The following is a 15808-nucleotide window of genomic DNA, read 5'->3' on the forward strand; positions in this document are numbered from 1 at the left end:
AGCTAAATCCCCAGCCCCGGGAGGTTCTGTTTCTAAAAGCTCTAGAAGAACAAGTGAGTCTGTTACTAACATTCCAGTTACTGCAGCTTTTTATTGTATTGTTTGATCTTATAATTAGGGTTTTTCTTTTCTACTAAAAGGAAACAATATGGAGCCTCATTCTTCCTGTGGGACACTTAGAGTAAACCGTTGGGGGGCATCGCACACTGCTCCCCCTCTGGGAGCTCTGCCAGTGAAGATGGCATTGGGTTGGGTCTCATCTGTGTATTGTCCTGGGAAGAGACAGCCTTCCAAGCGATTTTAAATTTATGCTATTGAGTTTTAGGTCCATTATATATGCTGAGTAAATTTACAAACAACCTTGTTCATCAAAACGAAACCCCTTTCAGGTGGTGGGTGACCTTCCTGGCCACCTCATTCAGGGCCCAAGGAGCGACTCCTCCGGTTCCAGCCCTCCCTTCTGCTGCCACGCGCCGAGGGGCTGCTGCCACCCTCTCCCATTGGGACCATCTGACCAGGGCCCTGTAGGAGTGGGAACCTTGCATCTGTAGGCTTTACCCTCCCCTCACAGGCTTCTCAGAGCTGTGAGGGCAAGAGGACCCTGATCTTCAGTTCCCCCAAATCTACTGCTTGTTTTACCTGGTGGAGACTCAAGCCCGGGTCGCCACCACACCTGTGCTGGGGAAAAGTGTGGGCACACCCAGAGGGCAGTGTTTCTGGGGCTCTCCGGCTCCCTAGATAGAACAGTGGGGTCCTGCAGTCAGGGAGAAAAATGAGATGGGACACACACAAACCCAGGCAAATATCAACCTTGGGGCTCTCAAGACAAGGTCCCCTGAGAAAAAGGGCCTTAAAGTCAGGGCAGAAATGCAGGGCCAGTGACTCAGAGGTAAAGAAGATCCGCTCACACTCAGAAGACTTCAGGCCAGATCAGGAAGACACAGCCAGGTTGGCCTGAGCATCATTAATTATATTTTATGCAGTTTTAAAAAAATCTTGATTTTTTATTTAACTTTTTGTGCCACTCTACTTTTCATTACTTTAATTCTTTACTGGCTCCTACTAGCCAGTATGTCTCTCAATTCCCTTGGCAATTTGTTGCATCATTTATTATAAAACAATGAAAATCAATGTATAAAAGATCCCAATGTATAAAAGCCCAGATATACTGCAACAGCCCGCACCCCTCAGAGGCCCTCCCTCGGGTGCGTTGGGTATGGACGTTCTCAGATTCGAAGGTCTCCAGCTAGCAGGGCACTGTACCGGGCAGGCGTGAGGGCTAGGTAGGCCCCTGCAGTCTGGTCCAGGATGTAGAGTGGGTCAGACAGTGTGCTGGGGTCAAAGCCTTCATTGGCCATCCGAACCTTCTGCTGTTTGAAGGTCTCCGTGGTGGCCAGAGACTCCTGGGGAAGCAGGAGGTCAAAGGCAGTGGAAGGAAAAGAGCTTCTGTCAGATGTGCAGGTGAGGGTGAGCGGCTTACACTGTGCTAAGGGGCAAATCTGGGGTTAGGAAGCATAGGAAAGGTCAAGGGCAGGAGGTGGCAGGGAACAAAAGGTGACAGGCCAGGAGCAGGGAGGCAGGGAAGGAGGCAGGAGAAGCATGTTCGGCACAGCTGTCCTTCCTCGCACAGGACAGGGTTACCTGGAGCCGTAGGAACCGAGGCCGGGCATAAGACGGCAAGTTCTCATGCACGTGGGAGTAGAGCTGCTTAAGATCCAAAGTGTGGGGGGGGCGAAGAACCAGGGCTGCCATTCCAGCCCTGCCTTCATGTCCTGGCGAGGGTGGAGGCAGTGTGAGCCATGCTGGCTGCTACCAGGAAGGCCTTATGCCCCCGCATTATCAATTTGGGGTGGTGGGCTGGACGACTCCCCCACTTCCATGCCTGAGCACCTGGCACAGTGACTCCGTAGATGTTCACCTCCTGAAGAAAGTCCAGGGCCTCGAAGACCTCAGCCACCTCGGTCGTGGCCACATTCTCCCCCTTCCACCTGTCAAGACAGCAGAGATCTGAAATTAAAGAGCCCAGGACGGAGGGCTGGGGAGCTCGGAGGGGAGAGCACTCAGAGTCAGGGATTAAACATGTAAGAGGTCTGAGAATGGGGATGTGGATGAGGTCCTGGGAGGACTGACCAGATGGGAGATGAGGGAGTTGAGATTTTTGAGGTTTGGATCACAGAGATCTGATGTCCAGAGGAAAGAATCAGAAAATTATGGGCAATACCTGAAGGTGTCCCCGGTGCGATCATGGAAGCGAAGAAAGCCTTGGTCATCACAGACGAGCAGGTCCCCGGTGTTGAAGAACACATCCCCAGGCTGGAAGACGTCCTGCAGCAGCTTTCCCCGGGCCAGCTCTGGGCCTCCCGCGTAGCCAAGGAATGGGGACTGCTGGCTCACTGGGGCCACCAGCAGTCCTGGCTCACCTGGCAGAGTCCCCACGGTCAGCAGGGATACCTGCCTCACCCAGACCCCACCCCACTGAACTCCATACCCCCACCCACTGCACTGAGCACAAACCTGGAGAGGTGGCCACACAGCGCCCCCGGGCATCCCGAACTGGCTCCCCTGTGGTGACATCATAGCGAATCAAAGAGAAGGGGAAGAGGTGCTGGGGAGGGGAGAGCAGGAGCTGGGTTATTTCAGTGTAAGAGCCCATCCCCACTGCTCCACGGGTTCTTGGGTTTCTCTCTGCCCGTCACCTTGTACAGCCAGGAAGCACGCCCCACAGCACCCGGCTGTCTGGTGTAGTTGAAGGTGGCCACGTTGCCCTCAGTTAAGCCGTATGTCTCCAACACCTGCAGGGGCCCAAAGCGCCGCACAAAACGCTCCCAGGTGTCTGGGCGCAGCCCACTGCCCACTGCCAGCCGGATCTTATGGCCACATTCTGCCTTGTTCTGTACAGAAGGGAGGGTGCAACACGAGGAAGCCAGCTCCCCAAAATGAAGCTGCATTCTCTGTCCCCCAAACCCTCCATGCATCCCCCTCAGTCACTGTGTCAGCGGGAGGCTCATGTCTGGGGCTCCTACACCAGGCTGTCAGCTCTTCCCTCTGGCTCCCAGACAATGGTCCCAGTGTTCCTCGAGCTCTCACCGGTCCCCCTGACCTAGCCCAGCCTCAGTGACTGCCCACGCACCGGAGGCTGGTTGACAAGGTATCGGCACAGCTCCCCAATGTACTGGAACACTGTCACCCTGTGCTGCTGGCAGTCTTCCCAGAACTGGCCAGCGGAGAACTTGGACTTCAGCACCACTGTGGCTCCTGACAGAAGGGGACAAGGAAGGATCTGCTGGAGAGTTGGCCCTGCCAAGGCCATGGTGGCCCTCATCATTCTCTACCTGTGCCTTGACAGGCTAATGCCCCTTCCCTGTGTCCCAGCCCTAAATATTCCATCCCTTTGATCCCCTTTGCAAGTCCTTCCTTTCCTCCATGTGACTCTCATTTACCTCTTCTTGGAATGACACAACCCTCCCTCCACTTTCTTCTGTGAAGGGCATGATCTCTCTGTTGCCTGGGTAACATTTTCAGCTGTACCCGGAGCTCCTGGACAGTGGCCCTGCTTCCCGCTCTGCACGCTCCACCCGGAAAGATTCAGTACACACTCCCAGGGAAACACCCTTTGCTGGAGGAATGAGTAAGACCAAGTAGGGAGACTGACCAATGCCCAAGCAGCCCACGATGCCTAACAAGGAGCCTGACATGTGGTAGAGGGGAAGGGCGAGGTAGATCACATCTTCCTGCTGGACTCTGCACAGTTGGTAGAAGCCCTGGCACTGTAGGACCTTCAGATGACTGATGCGAGCTGCCTTGGGGAGGCCTGCGGGAGGAGTCAGGGGAAGAGCCTGAGCTTAGCGCCTGCGGGGTTTCCTACGGAGAGGTGAGAAAGATGGAGGTTCAGGCTGTTCTAGGAAGTAGGTAGGCGGTTGGGGGTGGAAGGAAGAGACACAAAGAGAAAGCAGGAGGATGAGGGAGAGAAGATGCGTCCTGCGATGGGTTCTTCCCTGGGATATCTTAAGGGGTGGTGTGGGAGCTGTCAGCCCTCACCCGTGGTGCCGGAGGTAAAGATGTACAGGCAGGTGTCCGTTAGGCTGCTGGGGGCGGAGAGGTAGCCTGGCACCGGCTCATCTGCTTCGGCTGCCACCTCAGCCAGCACATCGTGGATTCCAGCAACGCGGGTTTCAAGGCCTGCAGCCCACAGGTGGAGCCCCAAGGCTCTCAGGGCTGGCAGGTCTGGTTCCAGGGATTCCAAAAACTCTGGAAGGATTGGAAATGCATAGCTCCACGGCTCTGTGGCTACCCAGAGGCCCTCCTTGCCACTGGCCTTGCGCCTCTCCATGGTGCTCATGGTGACGGGCACGGCATCCAGGCAACCATAGGTTGAGGAACCCTTGGGACACCAGGCTCAGCACCACCCCTTCGCAGTTCCAGGGAGTCCTACCACACTGACTGCTGAGCCCCAGGCAACAGTTCGGCGGCCTGCTTTGGACTTACCTGGAGCCAGCACCAGCGCGCGCGCTCCGCAGCTGCGAAGGCAGTGGAGCAGCGGGGCCCGGCGTAGGCCGGTGGGCACAAAGGCGGTGCGCAGGCCGGCCTTGGCCAGCCCAAACCAGAGCCACAGGAATTCTGGACTGGAGGGGAGGAGCAGTGCCACAGTTGCTCCAGGTGCCAGCGGGGCTGCGGCTGTACCTCTGGGCGCCCCATCGTCTCCACATTCTGGAGGCACCGCGCCGCTTCCGGCCACCGCGTCCCCCGCGCCTCGCGATGCCTGCTTGTTGACCCCACCACTCCCCGGGGCCCCGCCACAGAGCCCCAGATGCCAGCCCCGCGCACGCAGGAAGGCGCGCGCCGCCCGGTTACTCATGCGCTCCGCCTCCACGTAGCTGTAGCGCCGCGCGCCATGGATGAGGAAGGTGTGAGTGGGTCGCTGCCGAGCCAGCTGTGCGAGGCGCCAGGCCAGGCTGCAGCCTCCCTCGGGACCCTCCGGATCGGCAGCTGCTGCGGCCAGCAGACTGGCTCGCAGAGCCCTTTTGCAGCGCAGGGCGCGCACCACGAAGGCCAAGTCCGCCGCCACCCAGCGCAGCTGCGGCCAGAGACGCAGCCTCAGCAGCAGCAAGGGCAGCAGTAAGAGCGCGGACAACAGGACGAGGGCAGCCATTGTGCTGCCTCCCCAACCCCAGCACCCAGCCCGGCCCCCTGCGGACACTAGGCAGGCTCCTCCGAAAACTTGGCCCCTCACTCCAGCCCGGAGACCTCTCTGGCCTGGGAGCGTGTGGCGAACCCCACCCCCAGGAGGGGGTTGGGGGAGAGCCGAGGCCGCCCCGCCCCGCCCCGCCCCGCCCGCTCCCTCCTTGGATCCCCTACAATCGCTGGTCGAGTTTTGGGCGGTGCTGGCGCTTGCTTTCCATCCCGGTCCGCACCGACTTTCCAAATTCTTTTCTGCGGTGGTTGGGGCCTCTAGTCTGTGAGCCAGGACATTGGAGTCCAGGGCCTGTCTTTCTGAAATTACCATTTCAACTGTGTTGGAGGGAGGTTACCATGCCACCACCATTACCCGCCCCCCCACACACACACACACTGGAGATTTTTTTTTTTGAGACAAAGTTTATGTAGTCCAAGATGGCTTCGAACTCGCAGTCACTGTCCTGACTCAGCCTCCCGAGTGCTGGCATTACAGGCGTGTGTCACCATGCCCAGCCCTATTTAGTTCTGCAAGTCCCAGGTCGATTAGCCAAATCCATAGGGTAAGGGCAGTTAAGCAGGGAAAAGGTGGAGGCCCAGACAGGCACACTTCTGGAGAGGCCGTTCAGCAGAGGTCCCCCCTTTTTGGGCAAAAGGACAATCACTGGGAACCGCCAAAGAATGCTTTCCAGCCTGGTTTTAATTGAGCAGAGGAAACGGGAAGGAGAGGAAGGGAAAAAAGGCCTCTGAGGCCGCCTGTGGTTTAGACTTTCAACAGAAGCGGGGAGAGGGCAACCCAGATTCCAGGAAAAGGAAAATCTGCAGGCTCAGTCAGAAGCCATCTGCAAGGCACCCAACCTTCACCCTTCTCGTCCTCCAGCCTGCAAGCCGGCAGGAGTGGGCCTAAAACCCAACCCAGCAACACCTCTGCTGGAACATGTGGACCAGCCAGTGGCCACCTGGAGCCGCCCCTGGCACTGGTACCTGAACTCGTTCCCCAGGCAGATTTCTGTGCCTACGGCCTGGGAGAGTGCATCCCTGCCAAGCAGTTACTCAGCAGTCATTAGACTGCTGCGGAGGATGACAAGGCTGGGTCTTCAGTGCCAGCAGCAACTTCTGCTCACACTGCCCCGGTACAGGAAGGATGGCAGAGGACAAGGCCAGGTCCCTCCGGGCCTAGATAAAGGTGGGGCTGAGCAGGAAGAGGAGACACAGTGAGCTGGAAAGCACGGTGCCAATGACACTGGAACCATCTGTACGTGCACAGGGTAAATGCGGGCAGTGACTCCAGGACAAAAGTTGCTCTGGCTTGTTTTATTGTCATTTAAAACCAACTTTTAAACCGCAATTATCTTTGGAGGAAAAAAAAGAAACAAAATAAAAAAGCAAAACAGAACCAAGGGCCATTTCACAGTTCTGAGGAACTTGCTTCTGGGACTCCCCGACTCTGACTCAGCCTGAGGTGCCAAGCTCAGAAATCTGCCTGGGGAATGAGTTCAGGTACCAGCTCGTCCCAAAGGCTGTGACATCTGCTCAGGTGGGCACCAACCACACTGGGCTAGGTGCCCAGTTCACACTGGTGTATGGAGGTGATTATGTGTCGTCAGTCCAGAGAGAATCAGGACAGCAGAGGGAGTGCACTGCCCTGCCCAGCAGCCGCTCAGTCATCGCACTTTTTGCTGAAATGGCTCTTCTTGAGACTGGGGAGGAGCTGGTAAAATATGGTCTGCTTTGAGACCCCAAGTGCAAGTGGAAGCAGCAGGACACGAGGGGTGGGATGGGGGCTGCATGGCGGCTTCCCAGGCTGGGTCCCGGAAAGCAGTTCATGCTTCCCACTGGGCAAGCCTGGGAAGGAGTGGGTGCTCCCTGCATATCCTATCCCTGGCCCTGCTGACCCTCTGATTTATCAGGGAGGAGGGCAGTCCACCTGGGGGTGGGACAGAGACTCGGGGCCTCAGTCACTGTCAGAACCCACAGCAGAAGACCCTTTCCGTTTCCGTTTGGTGGGCTTCGGCTTTGTGTCTTCTTCCTCCTGAAAGAGGTGGAAGGGCAAGGGAAAATCACTAGCCTGGGCCCCACTCCACCTGGACCCACTGGCCCTTCCTCCCACACACTACACTGCCGGGGACTTACTGAGGCGCTGCTGGAGCCTGACTCCTCTTCAGCATTGGGGGGCTGAGTGGCATTCTTGCGACTCCGAGGGCTGGACAGAGCTGCCTTCCTCCGGCTCTTGGGCGGCTTAGTTGAAGAGTCTTCATATTCCTCAGCCAGGGAGAAGAGATCACTGAACCTACAGACAAGAACAAGCTCTCAGTGCTGTTGTCCTGGCCGCACACCTCTGTCCTTGTCAATCCATCACACGTCTGTGTCCTTCCTCTGCCCTAGGCCTTCTCCCCACTTCTCAAGTAGAAAAAAAAGTAGGAGACTCACTTCATCTTGTGGGCTTCGTCACAGCTGGCCTGGACGTGCTGCAGTGCCTGCAGGATTGGGGTCTGGCTAAAAACTAGAGGGGGACAGGAAGGAGAGCAGAGAAGAAAGAACAATGAGATATCTGGGAGCCCACAGATGTCCCCAAGGCTGTGTTCTCCCAGGGGCTTGGGTTCCAGCCCTGGGAGTCCTGCTCCTGCCCTAGCCTGGCTCTAGAAGAGGCAGAGCCAGGGCAGCACTGTGAGGCCAGAACCACAGGGTGGGCATACAGTTCTGCTTGGTGTTGGTCAGGTTGAGGCGCAGGTTGTCTAAGTGCTCCAGGATCTGCTCCAGGGTCAGCTGGGCCAGCTTGCTGCTGGAGCTCCTCAGGCTGCGTAAGGAGGACAAGAGGGCCACTGAGCTCATGGGGAGGGCTCCCCAAGTGAGAGACACCCTCCACTCCACCAGGGCCGAGGCAAGAGTGTGTCAGGGCAGGGAGGCAGCTGGAAAGTGTGCCGCTATTGGGCACCAGGAGGAGTAAGGGGGCAGCAGGAGCCATGAGGCCCTGCATGGCACATGGCTTCAGAACACTAGATGTCACCCACAGACCAGGCTAGGACAACACCGCAACCCACCATCCCAGGGCAGGGTCACTGTGGCAGCCCTGGAAATGGTCTGCTGACAGTGGGCAGCAGGCAAGGGCTAGGACCTACCTCTGCCTCTTTCGAGGGAGGCTGTTGTTCTTGATGAGCAGGGACTTGATATGCTCCGCCAGCAGTTCGTCATGCTTCATGCACCAGTGCCGCAGGATACTGGTGGTGAACTGGTCGTCGGGATGGCAGGGCCGGCTCAGCACCATCTTCACCATCTCCTCACTGGGCCTGGGGGCAAGATGAGTACTGTGCATAGCTAGCAGCCTTGGGCTGCTGGGACTCTCCCACTTACTGTCCAACCCCCAGCCTCCACCCTGCTAGAGGCACACTGCTGCTCCCTATGCTCATATTCTTCTCCTCCTTCCCTTTAGGGAAGGAAGGTCTAGTTTCATCCTCTGTGAAGCCAGGAGAGAAGTGAGATTCTTCCATCTCTGTGGTGGCAGAAGCTGGGCACGAATGTTGGGGGTGAGGCCACCAGAGCCCCTTCCCTCGGCTCCCTCAGAGCAGAGAGACCAGCCTGTGGTTCGAGGCGGCTCCCTCCTGCTCGGTGGGAGCCAGGCTGGTATCTGGCCCGAGGGAGCAGTGAGAGACGGCTGTGAAGCTGTAGTTCCCACAGTCCTCTACCTTCCCACTTCCTCTGGAGCACTGTGCTAGTTCTCAGGCAAGGGAAGAGAAAAGGTTTGTGGAAGGCAGGCAGGAGGCAGGAAGGAAAAGACACACAGCTGCTGCCTCGTTTATCTGGGAAGGCTGCTAAAATGCCCACGACGGAAAGGGAGCCTTGTGCCTCTCACCCACTGTGCCCTATTCCTGGCAGGGAGGCCGTGGGCCCAGCTGCTCTGTTCAGGGCGGGCCGAGGCGGGGATGGGAGTGAAGTCTGCACTCTGATGCTTCCTCCTCTTGGATTAGCTGGTGTTGTGCAGGAGTGTGGGGGAGGGGAGCAAGGGCCACCAGGATTAGAACTGCTGCGGCAGCAGGAAACAGGGATGTCCGGTCCCCACTTCCTCACCTCTGTGGGCAGCTCCTGGTGGGCAGGGGCAAGAGGAAACCCAGATCCCAGGAGAGCTGCTTGTTTCTAAGTCACACTGGGTGAAGGGCAGAATAAGCAGATATCAACAATAGGAAAAAGAAAAAGGCAAAAGGAATAGGACAGAATCCTCTTGTAACACACTTGGTGTGCTGGTACTGACAGCTAAGGACCCTGGGGCAGAACTTACTTCTCTCTTCGGAGCTGAAGCAGCAGGCAAGACAGGGCCTCTGGGTGCTCTGTGGGGATGGAGAGCAGCTGTTCAGGGAACATATCTTTCCAAGTAGGACCCTGGGCACCTCTCCTATCCCCCAGGCAACAACCACTGGAAGAGCAAGCGGAGTCTTGGACCAAGAGCCAGGAAGAATCCTGGTGTTCAGCTCAGAGCGGGGTGCAGGGCTCACTGCCGAGCCTGCTCTCTGTGCTGTGGCGGTGAGGAGCCAGGCACTGCCATGGCCTCATCCTAGCAGCCCAAAGGCCTGTTTTGCCACAGCTGGACTGGGATGTCTGTTCCCTGCACTCCCAGGATTTAACCCTACTCACCCTTGTACTTAAGGTGTTGCAGGATGGGGATTATGGTCTCCAGGGGGATGTTGTGGGCCAGGAAGAGTTGCCAGGCACAATACTGCTCAAAGGTCTCCCAATCCAGACTCTGGACTGAAAGGGACAGAAAAAGCCTCTCTCATGCACATACCCCACCCCCAACGCAGCAGCTAATCCACTCGGGACCAGCATCCCAAGCAGGGATGGCACAGGGGTAGTGACAGTGACTCCAGTTTAGACTCTTCCTTTCTATGTGGCACTTATTTCAGTCTTCACAGGGCTTCCATGTTCCCATCAGCCCTGAGGTTGGAGGGACAAGGTCAAACCTTTCCATTTTCCAGAACGAGAGAGTACCAGCCCATGACTACACAACAGGCTGGATGGTATTCTATTCCTTCACTTCCCAGCCCAGAACCACCTTTCCTGTTACTGAAAAACACACAGGGCCGTGGCCCTCTCCTCTCCCAGTGATCTACAAGGTGTAACTACTCACTGAGTATGTTGAGGACTGAATCCTTCCGAAACATGACTAGGTTTCCCATCATCACATGGCAGACCAACTCCTGGAGCTACAAAGGGGTAGGTGAGGAGCACACCTTTAGCTCTAAAAGGGGCTTGAGGCCAGCCTAGAGGGGCAGCCTCAGCACACAATGAAAGCTGATTTCTGATATAAGGGGCTGGTAAATTACTGGCAACAGGCCTAAATGGGAACCAGTCTAGGTGGGCCAAAACAGTTCTGAAAAACTGCCAACTCCTGCTGACAGAGGTTGCTTGATCCTGAGTAGCAGGGAGGACCTGGGAGGCTCTGAATTGGGGTGGGCAGGGAAAGGAAAAGGCAAGGAAAGGAGGCCTCATTAGTGCTTGATTCCTCAGGGACTGGCTAAGTGGATGGGAGAAGAAATGGGGACCCACTCTGGAGTTGGACTTGAGCAAAACTGTATCTTTTAGGGTCTATGCCTGGTAGAAAGGTCCAGTGAAAATGATCCAACTGTCCTATTCTGAGCCCAGAGGAACGTCAGCTGAGATCTATAAACAAGGCACTTCAGTTCTTCCTATGGAAGCAAGAATATGGTGGCTGGGCGTGCTGGCACATGTCTATAATCCCAGTGCTTGGGAGGCTGGGGCTGGACAATTTTGGGGTCAATCTTGGGGCCATGTTTGGGTTCAATGTGGGCTACATAAAGAATTTAAGGCCAGCTTGAAATAGTAAGACTCCGTCTCAAAATAAAAATAAAATAAAATAAAGAATATAGAGGATGAGGGAAACTTGATAGCTCTGAGCTGACCCTAGTCTGCTTCCCCCGGGCTCCTTTTTCCTTTTTATTCTCATGGCCTAAAGACAGCAGCCGGGAAGCAGGGATCTGGGGAGTCTCTGCTCTGGTCTGCAGACGTGAAGAGAAAGTAGAGGCCCCAAACCCCTTATCCTATCTTCAAGTGTCCAGGATGACAAAGTTTAAGATTCACCTGTGCGGAGTCAATAACAGCCACAATCATGTTCAGCAGCTCCCCACTCCTGAGGGTCTCATCTGGAAACTAGACAGAAAAGGAGAGGACAAGATAGGAGTTCAGGGCTGACCCCTGTAGCTTCACTGCTAAGCCCAGCCCTCTTCCCTACCACAAGCTCAGGGTCTGGCTGGGCCCGCCAGGAGTCCCGACGTAAACCCTCAACACAGATTCAACAGCTGGAAGCTGGGACTCATGCTAGAGGCCCCACACTTGGGTGTGTGTGTGTGCATACAATGGTGTGGACAGGAGCAGGGCTTTTGAGAGGGAGACCCAGAAGGGGCAGCTTTGGATGACAGCTGTGGGAATGGCAGTAAAACAATACATCTCTGGCAGCAAAAAAACCCAATCTGGAGCTGCTCAGCCAAAGGAAAGGTTGTACAGTGTGTGTCTGGGTGTGGGATAGGCATCCTTTTCCCTCCAGAGTTTGGCTGAGATCCCACAGTTCTTCAATCAGAGCCGCACCCTGGCCCTTATTTCCCGCTTCCTGGGAACTTGTACCAAGAAGAGGAAGAGTAGATACCTCTTCCTCTGTGTATAAACCAAGGGAAATGAAAGTGAGCTTCTACCACAGGAGGCCTGGTCTTCAGAACCATGGGAGAATCTGTAAATAGTCAATAGGGGCTGAGCTGTGTTAACTTGGACCTGGTCTGGGGGCCCTATCCAGGGCCCAAATGATGTGGGCAAAGCTGAGTACACAGGTCTAGAGCCCAAATGACACCACAGTGAAGCCAAAGAAAGGAGTTCTGGGAACTTCAGAAAACCTGTAACTTTTAAAATAAGAGGTGAAATGCTAGGGATGGTGACACATTCCTGTAATCTCATCTCAACCTCTGGGAAGCTGAAGCAGGAGGACTGCAAGTTTAAACCCACCTTGAGCAACTTAAGTGACTTGGTGAGACTCAGTCTCAACAAACAAAACAAATGTAAAGGACCAGGGGTGCAGTGTAAAGGCCCTCAATTCAAGCCCCAGTACCACACACACGCAAAAACAAACAAATAAGTGGAAGGCGCAGTTGTGGCACGGGAGGCAGGCACTGAGGATGCGGGCTGTGCGCCAGCAGTGCACCAGGTGCTGCCTCCTGCGAAGGCAGCACTGACCTCAGTATAGATGGAGGGTGTCAGGTGACACAGCAGCCGCACGTCGTCCTCCTGGCAGGCTTTCATGTCCATCATTAGGCAGGTGTGCAGGTCCCCCAGCTGAGTGGCCTGGGCAAATGACTCGTACAGGTTCATCTTCCCTGCGGCGGCTTTGCTGCAAGACCAGTTGGGCTTGAGCCAGCAGCCTGACCCCAGAGCCAGAGCTTCCTAGGGGCCAAAGCAGGCTCCTCTTCTGGACAGTCTTAGTCTGCCCTGTACTTGTTCCAGCCCCTTACCTGCTTCCCTAAAGGCTCCAGAGCCCAGGAACTAGGAGACACCCTTTTTTTTCTCCCTATCCCTCCCCAGTGCTCTGACCACAATCAGTGAAGTGCAGACTGGGAGAGAAAAATAGGAGGATGGCCCAGGGCGGGCTGTAGAAAGCCAGGCCTTGTGCTTTCTGGGCTCCAGCCATGAGAAAACTAACATCTCATGTCATATTCAAACATTAACTTGAAATGGCTCACATGCTGAAATGTAAGCTCTAAAGCCATACAACTCTTAGAAGAAAACACAGGAGCAAACTTTTTTTTGGTACCAGGGACTGAACTCATGACCATGCACTTACAAGGCAAGCGCTCAGGCCACTGAGCTAAATCCCTGGCCTGGAACAAACATTCTTGATACCAAAAGTACAAATGACAAAAGGAAAAACATACATTTGACTTCATAAAAATGTAACATTTTTTAAAGCTGGGTGTGGTGGTGTACACCTGTAATCCTAGCACCTGGGAGACTGAAGCTGGAAGACTGAAGTTTAAGCTCAGCCTGGACAATACAATGATTTATGGAGACCCTGTCTCAAAAGGAAAAATGAAGGTAAAATAAATAAATAAAGGCTCAGGATATAGCTTAGTGCAAAGGCCCTTAGTTCAATCCCTAGTAGGTACATACACACACACACACACACACACACACACACACACAGAAGCCAAGGATTTAGCTCAGCATTATAAGCACCTGCTGGCAAGCGTGAGGTCATTAGTTCAATCCCTGGTACAAAAAAACACAAAAAAAGAGGCCTCAAACTAGTGATGAGTCAGGCTGGATGGCAGCTTGGCAGTGGTGCCTGTGCTTAGCATGTTCAAAGTCCCAGGTTCAGTCTCCAAAGGGATTTCTTTTGGAGTTGAAGGCTTTAAGTTAGACAGCAGTGAGATTTGAGTAACTTTATGAAGACACTAAAAACACTGAACCACTTTTTGTTGTTTGCTATTTTTTTGAGACAGAGTCTCATTTTGTAGTTTGGATTGGCCTTAAACTTACTATGTAGCCCAGGCTGGCTCTGAACTCACGGCAATTCTCCTGCCTCAGCCTCCCAAGTGTGCCTCCTCACCTGGTAGAACTATATAATTTAAAAGTTCAATTTTATGAATAATAACTCAACAAAGCTGTTAGCTTAAAAAACAAAAACAAAAATTCTACCTGGGTTCAGTGATGCATGTGTGCAATCCAAGCACTCTGGGAAGCCCAGGCAGGTAGACTGCAAGTTCAAGCCCAATGTGGACAATCTAGTAAATCCTGTCTCAAAACAAAAGTGGGAGTGTGTGGAAGCCAGGCATGGTGGCGCATGCCTGTAATCTCAGCACTTGGAAGTCTGAGGAAGAAGGATTGTTGTGTTCAAGATCAGCTTGGGCTACAAAATGAGCTCAAGGTCAGTCTCAACTGCACAGAGAGACCCCATCTCAAAAAGGCAAAAAAAAACAGTGGGGGGTAGAGTGGGGAGGTGGTGGATTATGAATGTAGTTCAGTGAAAAGGTCCTGGGTCAGTCCCTAGCACCAGAATAAACACAGGTTTATTCTGTGAAGGTGCTGGGAAGACAGCCACGGGGGGTAGTCAGTATGCAAAAGCAGAGGCTGGCTCGCTAGGGCACTTCATGACACCTAGTGAAACATGGGCTCCTCACCCACCTTGCCCTCAGATAGTACAGCAGGTGGTAGCCAATCTTGGGCTGCTTCTGATATAGCTCAGAGAGAAGGTCCAAAAGCAGAGAAAAGCTACTGTTGTCTTCCTGCATCTGGCACAAGTTCCTGCAGGGGCAGAAAGAGGTATTATTCTGGCAGGCTCTCTGGCCACTGCATACCCCCTCTTCTCTGGAAAAGGGAACCTTATGACCCAGGACAGGGAGTCAGGTATGCTGTTAGGGAGGACAGAGGACAGCAGTCTCTCCCATTGTGGGGTGCTTACCGAAATATGAGGTAGAGAGGCTTCCCTACAGACTCTTCCAGGGACCTGCAAATGGACAGTCACACGTGAGAGGCCATGTGAGGGGAGGGTGGTTCCAGACAGATAACTGGGGTGGAAGTGGAGGAGGGGAAGTTTGAGGCATATTGCCTGCCTGCATTTTAAACCTGAAGGGCAAATGTGCTCCTGTCCCAGAGAAACAGGTTCCTGCCATGGAACCATTGAAACCCATGTGCCTTGGTGTGAAGATGAGACTGGCTCTGCAGGGAGATTCAGGCTAGGGTCTGCTACCATCCAAGGCAAAGCTGAAACGCTCATCTACCACCCCGGTAGAGGGGTCCACAGACAAAAAATAAACCCTGTCTCAACACCAAGTGAACATTTCTTTTTCTCAAATCCACAGCAAAGTGCCTCTTGGACTCAAGCTGTATGCTTCTGGCTGCTAGGCCCAGGGGTCAGGAAGGTGAGCCTTACTCCTCAGTAACCTCTTCAGGCAGCACCTCCCCACGGAAGTGGGCCTTGAAGAGTTCCTGCAGACAGGAAGCCAGGACGGACAGCTGCTCGGAGTCAAAGTCTTCCTGAGAGGTGAAAGAAAGGAAGAGAGGGGTAATCACCATCTAGACCCAAGCCTTACTTGCTGCAACCACTACCCCAGAACCTCTAACCTTATCTGCTTCCACCTTTTGGATCAGCAAGTAGCCTGTCCCCCATCAGACAGGATTCATCCGGGGAAGGGAAAGAGGCAGCACAGACTCAAGGTGACATGCGCATGGGGAGCTAGCTTTAAACCAGGCAGCCTAGGCTGTTTCCTCTTTGAGGGACTGGATTCCTTCTCACCTCCAGGACCTGGTCCACGATTTCCTGCATGACTTCACACTGGGCCTCTGTATCACTGCAGTACAGAAATGAGAGGAAATCCCAGGGACATACATGACAGCACAAAGTAAAGGAGCTCTGTATAAAACCCTAGTGGGTAGGGAAGGCTGCAGGGAAGAAAGAATCTGCTGCTTTCTGGGGAGAGATCTAAAGAACAGGGAAACTCCTATCCATCTTTCTTTGGTTCTCAGAGGCTTTTATCCCCAGAGCCTAGAAGTGGGAAGCCAGGTGATTAGGGAACAGGGCTACCCTCCTCCCAGCCCATATGCCCCCAATATCCCTTTATCACATCTCCCTCCAAGCTGTAACCCT

General features: G+C 54.4%; 2 protein-coding genes across 4 annotated transcripts in view; both read right to left on the minus strand.

Annotated features, from left to right (window-relative positions):
• Positions 1-983: 983 nt before the first annotated feature.
• On the minus strand, positions 984-5271 carry Slc27a3 (solute carrier family 27 member 3). 2 transcript variants are annotated; one of them, XM_003475556.5, is made up of 10 exons: positions 4486-5269; positions 4039-4248; positions 3653-3811; positions 3131-3255; positions 2697-2891; positions 2515-2605; positions 2222-2420; positions 1891-1988; positions 1642-1772; positions 984-1403 (listed from the first exon to the last, which is right to left on the minus strand). In XM_003475556.5, the coding sequence occupies exons 1-10, from the start codon at positions 5147-5149 to the stop codon at positions 1227-1229; spliced, it is 2049 nt and encodes a 682-aa protein (XP_003475604.1). In that variant the 5' UTR covers positions 5150-5269; the 3' UTR covers positions 984-1226. The 2 variants fall into 2 exon arrangements, with proteins under 2 accessions (XP_003475604.1, XP_023423303.1); XM_023567535.2 differs by lacking the exon at positions 3653-3811 and having other exon boundaries at positions 4486-5271.
• A 1200-nt stretch (positions 5272-6471) lies between these two features.
• Positions 6472-15808, minus strand: part of Ints3 (integrator complex subunit 3) — a 40937-nt gene continuing 31600 nt past the window's right edge. Inside the window, exons 17-30 of one of the 2 annotated variants that reach the window (XM_063250500.1) lie at positions 15458-15512; positions 15095-15198; positions 14624-14668; positions 14347-14466; positions 12403-12556; positions 11263-11331; positions 10292-10367; positions 9799-9912; positions 9446-9494; positions 8292-8459; positions 7869-7969; positions 7603-7675; positions 7306-7462; positions 6472-7204 (exon numbers count right to left, since the gene is read on the minus strand). In XM_063250500.1, the coding sequence (XP_063106570.1) occupies positions 7127-7204; positions 7306-7462; positions 7603-7675; positions 7869-7969; positions 8292-8459; positions 9446-9494; positions 9799-9912; positions 10292-10367; positions 11263-11331; positions 12403-12556; positions 14347-14466; positions 14624-14668; positions 15095-15198; positions 15458-15512 (1363 nt within the window). In that variant the 3' untranslated portion in view covers positions 6472-7126. The other variant, XM_063250501.1, reaches the window with a different exon arrangement.

Source organism: Cavia porcellus, unplaced genomic scaffold (assembly GCF_034190915.1).
Source record: "Cavia porcellus strain 051 isolate PalLab524CR breed Dunkin Hartley unplaced genomic scaffold, mCavPor4.1 scaffold_6, whole genome shotgun sequence".
Taxonomy (NCBI): Eukaryota; Metazoa; Chordata; class Mammalia; order Rodentia; family Caviidae; genus Cavia; species Cavia porcellus.